This window comes from Scomber scombrus, chromosome 20 (genome assembly GCF_963691925.1).
Source record: "Scomber scombrus chromosome 20, fScoSco1.1, whole genome shotgun sequence".
Taxonomy (NCBI): domain Eukaryota; kingdom Metazoa; phylum Chordata; class Actinopteri; order Scombriformes; family Scombridae; genus Scomber; species Scomber scombrus.
In genome coordinates, this window is record NC_084989.1 from 23,872,848 (window position 1) to 23,882,497 (window position 9,650).

Genomic DNA, 9,650 nt, shown 5'->3' on the forward strand with positions numbered 1-9,650 from the left:
GGTGTTCAGACGGAGGCGTGTTTGTCTTCCTTCTTGGTGTAAAAGGAGGTTTTAATCTCCTGCAGCAGCCTTTGTGTGTTAAACCTTTTGTGTTTAGTTTAGACGATTATATGAAAGTAAAAAGTCTGAATATAATGAGTAACGAGCATCACATCCGTCTTCCTCCACTCGGTCTCTATCTCACTGCACCACAGCTTCCTCCTCTGATCGCTCCAACACTCACACTTCCTTCCCCTCAGAAATATGATCCGGATCTCCTCGCCACTAAAACACTGTTCTGCTTTCTGAATATATGTAAATGTGTGAGTGATGGGTCTGTGTGTTATGATGAAGGCACTGTGACACTTAACTGAAAAACCGACTCAGTTATGAATGAACGGTCTTTCTTGTTGTCTTGATTTAAACAAACCACCACTGTGAGAAACTTTCATGTTTTTTTCATGGCTCTTAAAAAGTTAAAAAGCTATTTAAGGTGAAGTTTGAGGGTTCAAACCATCAATGGGCCCATAAATCTTACTTTAAGTCAAAGGTACTGAAGGTGTGAAGAGCTGATATTAACTTTTATCTAAGTAATCTATCAGTTCTATCAAAAGATAATTGTCAAAAATAATAACAGGGAAAAAAGCCATTAGTTGCAGCTTTATTAATCCTCCTGTTGTCCTCGAGTCAAGGAAGGAAGGGAGGAAGAAGGAAGGAAAGGAGGAAGGAAGGAAGGGGAGGGAGGGAGGGAGGGAGGGAGGAAGGAAGGAAAGGAAGGAAGGTAGGAGGGAGGGAGTAAAGAAGGAAGGAGGGAGGGAGAAAGGAAAAGAGGAAGGAAGGACAGAGGCAAGAAGGAAGGGGGGAAGGTAGGAGGGAGGAAGAGAGGAAGGAAGGACAAAAGAAGGAAGAAAAGGGGATGGAGGGAGGAAAGAAGGAAGGAAAGAAAGAGAGGAGGAAGGAGAGAGGAAAGACAGACGGGAGGAAGGGAGGAAAGAAGTAACAGTCAAAACAGACGGTGTCAATTTGACCCGGGAGGACGACACGAAGGTTAAAGGTGTCCAAAAAACAAACTAGAGGTGTCATATTATATACCTGAAACTCCAGAACCGGAACGACCGATAAACTGATATAGCTCCACGTCTATGATATATGAGGTGGATGTATGTGTGTGTGTCATTGTGTCTGATTGTTGAACCTCTAACCAATGAAACAGGGCTGAAACAGGCAGAGAGACCAGCTGTGGGAGACTCACCTGAAGAGAGGACAGGTGAGGACAGACACACACACACACACACACACACACACACATACACACTGACCTGATACCTGATACCTGAGACGACCAGCCAGCAGGTGTTTCACCTCGTTCCCACCTGTGAATCTCCTCCTGAGGGAGTGTCAGCCTCACCTGACCTCCGCTGAATGTAACAGCGATCCGCTTTGCTTCACACCCAGTCTGACACTGAGACGTTCTACTGGGGGGAAAACCCAGTCTCTCTCTGTTTGGGTCTTCTTTAGATCAGTATGTAGAGCAAGGCACTGCTGAATGCCTGGCACAGTCCTTTGCACTAACCCTTAGGGCTATTATATATATATATATATGTTATTTATGTGCAAAAAACCCTGGTACTCTATTCAGAGCAACACTCTTGTGCAATACTTGCAGCCTGAGGTCACAAGATTGTTTCCTAAACCTTGAGGCTTCTATATACTGCTGTAATATAATAGATACGTTCTGCTCCTGTTATCATTGGACATCCTTAACCTTTCTTAATGTGCTTCCAATGTAAGTGATGCAGGACCAAATCCACAGTCCTCTTTTCATATAACAATATTTTCCAAGCAGCTGAGACTCTAAAAAGACTCTAAAAGCACATGGACTCAAAGGACTGGGTCTCATCACTTCCATTGTAAACATTATGAAGGATCTTCTAATGGTCAGTATGAACAGGAGGAATCATTACAGTAAACATGATGAAGGATCTTCTAATGGTCAGTATGATCAGGAGGAATCATTACAGTAAACATTATGAAGGGATCTTCTAATGGTCAGTATGAACAGGAGGAATCATTACAGTAAACATGATGAAGGGATCTTCTAATGGTCAGTATGAACAGGAGGAATCATTACAGTAAACATGATGAAGGGATCTTCTAATGGTCAGTATGAACAGGAGGAATCATTACAGAGAGATAAACACACTTAATGCTCATTTAGGTTCCTGATTGTTGGTTTAAGACACAATTTTTAAAACTGTGAACTTGTCCTTTTAAGACTAGTTAACCCTCCTGTTGTCTTCGAGTTAAGGGAGGAAGATGGAAGGAAAGGAAAGTAGGAAGGAAGGAAAGATGGACGAAAGAAGGAAATAAGGTAGGAGGGAGTGAGAAGGAAAAGAGGAAGGGTGGAAGGAAGGACAGAGGAAAGAAGGAAGGGAGGAAGGTAGGAAGGACGGAGGAAAGAAGGAAGGAAGGTAGGAGTGAGAGGGAGGGAAAAAGGAAAAGAGGAAGGAAGGAAGGGAGGAAGGAGGACAGAAAGAGAAGGAGGGAGGGAGGAAGGAAAGAAGGAAAGAGAGAGAAGGAGGGAGGGAGGGAGGAAAGAAGGAAGGAACAGTCAAAACAGACGGGGTCAATTTAACCCGGGAGGACGACACGAAGGTTAATTGAAATCCATTATGTTTTTAAATAAAATATATATATCGTGACTTATTCTCTCCATCCTCTTAACTTTTTAAGTTTTAGAAACCAGTGAACATGCGTCTCAGTCGACCAATCAACAGGCTGCAGAGCCTCAGGAGGCGGAGCCAGCGGAGGACTCAGCCCCAGAGACTCCAACCGAGGAGGCTGCATCAGGTGGGCCGCAGCGTATGAACAGTATGCAATGAAGATATTAGATCTATCACTAAGTTTAATCAACCGGATAACCGACTTTATAGCAGTAAAAACTTTCAGGCTCCTGAGGAAGTCCAAGAGTTCATAAAAATCAGCTTCAGGGTTCTTGGGTTACTCAAAAATCTGAAGTAAATCCAGTAAATTAGACTTTTTTTTGGGGAATCCACAGAAAGCTTTTCCTCTCTTTGTTCTCTTTGACTGATGAAACAGTGTTTTATATTTAAAGTCATGTGAGCTGCTGTAACGTTTGAATACTAAATTCTGCTTTTTCTTTGCTTATTATACTTCAGATTATTTTCTTCTCTATTATCACACGATATGGCCAAAGGTATGTGGACAACATGTGGACAATGACCAGATGTGGACTGTGTCTGTTGAAGGAAATCTTACTACTGCATTACGCAACAATATTAGAGACGGTAGTGTTCTTCCTGCTGCTCCATTAAGAAATGGTTTTCCCAGTTTGTTGTGGAAGAAGTTGAGCGGCCTCCACAGAGCTCTGACCTTTAGGATGAACTGGAACACTGACTGCAGGCTGGACAAATAGACTAAAGATATATTAATATTATCTAAAGATGGAACTAGCATGGTACTTTGCATTGGAGCCATTGGATTTGGCGCCATCTTTCCCATTTGGAGCCAGGACCCATGGATTAATACCATGGACTGTTTATAAAGATATATTTATATTATATAAAGATGGAGATGCCGCAGTGTGAAATCATGCATTGGTACTGGTTTGAAGCCCAGAGTTGCAGCTTCTAGTCGGCGCCATCTTTTTCATTTGGAGCCAGGACCTTCCAAATAAGGAGTGCAGGGTGTTTCCTTTCACGCTCTGGAAACACGCCCCACTACCTTGGAAAGAAGCTAATAGTTTCTTACTGGGCAAACCGAGAAGTACACACTTGGAGATAACATTAATTACTTTAGCTAACATTGTGCTAACAGGGCAGGTATCGAAATCAAGCAACATCAAACTTCCTGGAACACAAACGCAGCAGCAGTGTGAAATCATGCATCAGTTCTTTGCATTGGAGCCGATTTCTAGTCAGCGCCATCTTTTCCGTTTGAGGCCAGGACCTATAGATTAATACCATAAGACTGTATATAAAGATGAAAGTAGCACAGTGTGAAATCATGCATTGGTACTTTGGTATTGGGGCTGATTTGAAGCGCAGAGTTGCAGCTTCTAGTTGGCGCCATCTTCTCCATTTGGAACCAGGACCTATACATTAATACCATAAGACTGTATATAAAAATGGAGGTAGCACAGTGTGAAATCATGCATTGGTACTTTGGTATCGGAGCTGGTTTGAAGCCCAGAGTTGCAGCTCATGGTCAGCGCCATCTTTTCCGTTTGGAGCCAGGACCTATGGATTAAAACCATAGACTGTATAAAGATATATCACATAAAGATGGAACTAGTGCTGTGAGAAATCATGCATTGGTACTTTGGTATCGGAGCTGGTTTGAAGCCCAGAGTTGCAGCTCATGGTCAGCGCCATCTTTTCCATTTGGAGCCAAAACCTTCCAAATAAAGAATAGCCTTCAAACTGAAACTCCCAAAATCTAAAAACATCATTGGAGCCAACTGTCAATAATCACAGCTGTCAATCAACGTCCACACAGCAGATATCTAAACCACTACAAGTTTAATAATTTCCACACTTATTAGATTCGGGTGTCCACATTCTTTTGGCCATATTGGATTATTTATTTTATAACACCTTTTTTTTTTACCAGCAGCTGTATTAATGCTAAACTTGCAGCTTTCTGTATCTGAATGCTCTCTTTAACTGCTGTCTGCCTTCACTGTGATCCACCTGTGTGATCAGCTGATGTGATGAAGGTAACATTATGGCTCCTGTGTGTGTGTCTGTGTGTCTGTGTGTCTGCCAGTCTCTGGATCTCACGATGTGGAGTCTGAAATCCAAGGTTGGTGCTTCCTTCACTGTGGCTTCAGAAGCTGCTGCATGTCATCACCTCGTTGTCGTTGTTGTTGTTGTTGTTGTTGTTGTTGTTGTTGTTGTGTGTGATGCTGCATTCAAGCTGCTTTGAATGTGATGTTATACTTCACTCCTCTCCATACAGTGGTTCTATGTAGTTCTCTGTGTTCACATTTGTCCAGGGCTGCAACTAACAATTATTTTCATTATTGATTAATTGAATTTTAATTGTTTCTTAACCTTCGTGTTGTCCTCCCGGGTCAAATTGACCCCGTCTGTTTTGGCTGTTCCTTCTTTCCTTCCTTCCTTCCTTCCTTCCTTCCTTCCTTCCTTCCTTCCTTCCTTCCTTCCTCCATCCCCCTGTCTTCCATCCTTCATTCCTCCCTCCTTTCCTTCCTTCTTCCTCCCTTCCTTCCTTCTTCCTCCCTTCCATCCTTCCTTCCTCCCTCCCTCATTTCCTCCCCCTACCTTCCTCCCTTCCTGCTTTCCTCTGTCCTCCTTTCCTTCCTTCCTTCCTCTTTTCCTTTCTCCCTCCTACCTTCCTTCATTCCTCCCTCATTTCCTTCCTTCTTCCTCCCTTCCTTCCTCCTTTCCTTCCATCTTCCTCCCTTCCATCCTTCCTTCCTCCCTCCCTCCTTTCCTTCCTTCCTCCCTCCCTCCCTCCCTCCCTCCTTTCCTTCCTTCTTCCTCCCTTCCATCCTTCCTTCCTCCCTCCTTTCCTCCCCCTACCTTCCTCCCTTCCTGCTTTCCTCTGTCCTCCTTTCCTTCCTTCCTCTTTTCCTTTCTCCCTCCTATCTTCCTTCCTTCCTCCCTCCCTCCCTCCTTTCCTTCCTTTCCTTCCTTCCTCCCTTCTTCTTCCCTTACTTCTTTGACTCGAGGACAACAGGAGGGTTAACTTTAAAATGTCAGTAAATAGTCAAACAAAAAATGTCTGTTATGATTCAAACACAGCAAGGCGGCTCCTCAAATTTCACATTTAAAAACACAAACTTTTAATATTCAGTTTACTTTCATATCTGATAAAAAAAAAGCATAAAATCATCACTTTTTTAAGAAGCCGGATGTCTCACACACACACACACACACACACACACACACACACACACACACACACACACACACACACACACACACACACACACACACACACACACAGGTAGTTGCAGCCCGATGTCTCTGTTTTCTGTGTTTTAAGCTGCATATAATACTAAGTCTAATCAAATAACCTTAATCAGAGATTCAAAGATATAAAACAATATTTAATCGATAAAGCAGTTAAAGGTCAATAATAGTTTTATGCATCAGGAGAATATTTATTAGATATATAGATTTTATTGATTTTATTGATTTTATTGTGATTTTAAACTGGGAAAGCTGTTTAACTACACTTAGAAGTAGACAGCAGTCTTGTTGCCGTGGCGATCACAGCATCACCTGCATACGTCTGTGTGTCTCCTCGTCGCTCAGAGCTTTAAAACGTCACCTGATCTTCTTCCCTTATCATCATCATCATCATCATCATCATCATCATCATCATCATCATCACCACCTTCCACCTGCTCCGACACGTCCTGTTAATCAGCATCATGTGTGTGTGTGTGTTTAAACGTGTGTGTGTGTGTGTTTTAATGTATCTCCAGCTGCCGTCCCGCTGCCTCCGCTGGTGGAAGACGACTTTGTTCCCGGTCAGTTAAACACAAACGTTTCTATTATTTATATTATTTCAAGGAATTTGTCGTCCTCCCTTCTCTTTTGACTGTTCCTTCCTTCCTTCCTTCCTTTCCTTCCTCCCTTCCTTCTCTCCTTCCTTCCTTCCTCTTTCATTCCTCTCGTCCTTCTCTCCTTCCTTCCTTCCTCTTTCTTTCCTCTTTCCTCCCTCCCTTCCTCCTTTCCTTCCTTCATTCTCTCCTTACTTCCTTCCTCTTTCCTCCCTCCTTTCCTCCCTCCCTCCCTTCCTCCTTTCCTTTGTTCGTTCGTTTGTTCCTTCCTTCCTTCTCTCTTTACTTCCTTCCTCTTTTCCTCCTCACTCCTTTTCTCCCTCCCTCCCTTCATTTCCTTCCTTCATTCCTTCATTCCTTTTTCTTTCCTCCCTTCCTCCTTTCCTTCATTCGTTCGTTTGTTCCTTCCTTCCTTCTTCCTTTCCTTACTTCCTTCTCTCCTTACTTCCTTCCTCCCTTCCTCCTGTCCTTCCTTGACCTGAGGACAACAGGAGGGTTTTTCCCGTCTGCTGATTTCTGTGTTTTTATGTCTTGTGATAAATCTGAATGTCTGTTTTCAGATGATCCTCGAGGAGACAGCAGTCATCCTTACGGTCAGACAGGTTTCTCTCTCTCATGTTTCTTCTGTTCTTCACTAAGTTTTCATTGTTTTCTGCATGATTTCACTCCTGCTGATATATATATATTTGTTACTGATTTCCTTCTTCTTTAATTCTCCTTTTTCAGAGCATGAAGATGACACCATCGACACAAGTGGAGGTGAGACATTAAGCATGAGGATAAGATGAGGTTTATTAGGCTGTAGTAGTAAGAGTAGTACACAGATGTCCCTTCCTTCCTTCCTTCCTTCCGTCTGTCCTTCTTCCCTCCCTCCTCCTCTTTCTTTCCTTCCTCTCTCTTTCCTCCTTTCTGTCCTTCCTTCCTCCCTCCCTCTTTCCTTCCTTCCTTCCTTCCTTCCTTCCTTCCTTCCTCTCTTCCTTCTTTCCTCCCTCCCTCCTTCTCTCTTTCTTTCCTCCCCCCTAGCTTCCTTCCTTCTTTCCTCTCTTCCCCTTTTCCTTTCTCCCTCCCTCCCTCCTTCTCTCTTTCTTTCCTCCCTCCTTTCTTCCTTCCTTCTTTCCTTTCCTCTCTCCTTTCCTTCCTCCTGTCCTTCCTTCCTCCCTCCCTCCCTCCTTTCCTTCCTTCTTCCTCCCTTCCTTCCTTCCTCCCTCTTTTCATTACTTCTTCCTCCCTTTCTTCCCTCCTTCCTCCCTCCTTTCCTTCCTTCTTCCTCCCTTCCTTCCTTCCTCCCTCTTTTCCTTCCTTCTTCCTCCCTTCCTTCCTTCCTTCCTTCCTCTCTTCCTTCCTTCTTCCTCCCTTCTTTCCTTGCTTCCTACATTCCTCCCTTCCTTCATTCCTCCCTTCCTTCCTCCCTTCCTTCCTTCTTCCTCGAGGACAACAGGAGGGTTAAATGTTGTTTTTTTATGAACATCAGCAGTAAAACACTGAACCTTATGATGTTTTCTGTGTTTGTTGTTGCAGCTTTAGTGGAGGAGACGCCGCCTCAGCAGAGTGAAGGTTTGACTCATTTTTTTGAAAATTTGAGAGAGAAAAAAACACCTTAAAAACTTTTCTTTTAGCCAGAAATCGGATTATTTATCCTCATAGAAATAAGGCTCAGTGAAAATGTGAAATGATATTTGCACCATTTTTTACCATGATACATATTACACATTTTATCCTCATAGAGAGAAAGAAAGAAAGTAAAGTGAGGAAGGAAAGAAAGAAAATTAGGAAAGAAAAGAAAGAAAGAGAAAAAGGGAGGAAAAGAAAGTAGTAACCACAGTAGAATGATAAATATAACATATTTCATCACCTACAGTGTATTTATTAGACTTATACTAATAATGACTTCATTTAAAAACATCAAATTAAAAGAAGATTTTTTGGGTGTTTTCTACATTTAAATTTTAACATGAAATACTAATATAATGTATTTATAGCAATAATACTAATATAATGTATTTATAGCAATAATACTAATATAATGTATTTATAGCAATAATACTAATATAATGTATTTATAGCAATAATACTAATATAAGGTATTTATAGCAATAATACTAATATAATGTATTTATAGCAATAATACTAATATAATGTATTTATAGCAATAATACTAATATAATGTATTTATAGCAATAATACTAATATAATGTATTTATAGCAATAATACTAATATAATATAATATAGCAATAATACTAATATAATGTATTTATAGTAATAATACTAATATAATATATTTATAGCAATAATACTAATATAATATATTTATAGTAATAATACTAATATAATGTATTTATAGCAATTACTACTAATATAATATATTTATAGCAATAATACTAATATAATGTATTTATAGCAATAATACTAATATAATGTATTTATAGCAATAATACTAATATAATATATTTATAGTAATAATACTAATATAATATATTTATAGTAATAATACTAATATAATATATTTATAGCAATAATACTAATATAATATATTTATAGTAATAATACTAATATAATGTATTTATAGCAATAATACTAATATAATATATTTATAGCAATAATACTAATATAATGTATTTATAGCAATAATACTAATATAATGTATTTATAGCAATAATACTAATATAATATATTTATAGTAATAATACTAATATAATTTATTTATAGCAATAATACTAATATAATGTATTTATAGCAATAATACTAATATAATATATTTATAGCAATAATACTAATATAATGTATTTATAGCAATAATACCTAATATAATATATTTATAGCAATAATACTAATATAATGTATTTATAGTAATAATACTAATATAATATATTTATAGTAATACAGGCTTCATTTCACCTTTTCTTTATTTCCACATTGTGGTTTTAACATTGAAACATCTGTTTAGCCTCGGAGTGATTTCAACACATCGTACCGGTTCATTATTAAATCTCTTTAGAGGAAACGTTGAGTAACTCTGTTCCGCTTTCTCTGGAACCGATTATGTTTCTTCATCTCGCTGCTTTACTCCGAGAGAAACTCTTCATCACTTTACTAGGACTAGTCTGAACCTTCCTGTCG

At 39.7% G+C, this 9,650-nt stretch overlaps 2 protein-coding genes across 2 annotated transcripts in view; both read left to right on the plus strand.

Annotated features, from left to right (window-relative positions):
* Positions 1–8,148, plus strand: part of LOC134002056 (aspartyl/asparaginyl beta-hydroxylase-like) — a 27,581-nt gene extending 19,433 nt beyond the window's left edge. Inside the window, exons 3-9 of the mRNA XM_062441324.1 lie at positions 1,193–1,246; positions 2,713–2,829; positions 4,768–4,803; positions 6,455–6,499; positions 7,093–7,125; positions 7,259–7,291; positions 8,051–8,148. Coding sequence (XP_062297308.1) covers positions 1,193–1,246; positions 2,713–2,829; positions 4,768–4,803; positions 6,455–6,499; positions 7,093–7,125; positions 7,259–7,291; positions 8,051–8,133 — 401 coding nt within the window. The 3' untranslated portion in view covers positions 8,134–8,148. The remainder of the gene's footprint in view (positions 1–1,192; positions 1,247–2,712; positions 2,830–4,767; positions 4,804–6,454; positions 6,500–7,092; positions 7,126–7,258; positions 7,292–8,050) is intronic.
* LOC134002045 (aspartyl/asparaginyl beta-hydroxylase-like) overlaps positions 5,697–9,650 on the plus strand; it is a gene marked incomplete in the record, with an annotated part of 19,919 nt that continues 15,965 nt past the window's right edge. The window contains 1 exon segment of the mRNA XM_062441308.1: positions 5,697–6,414.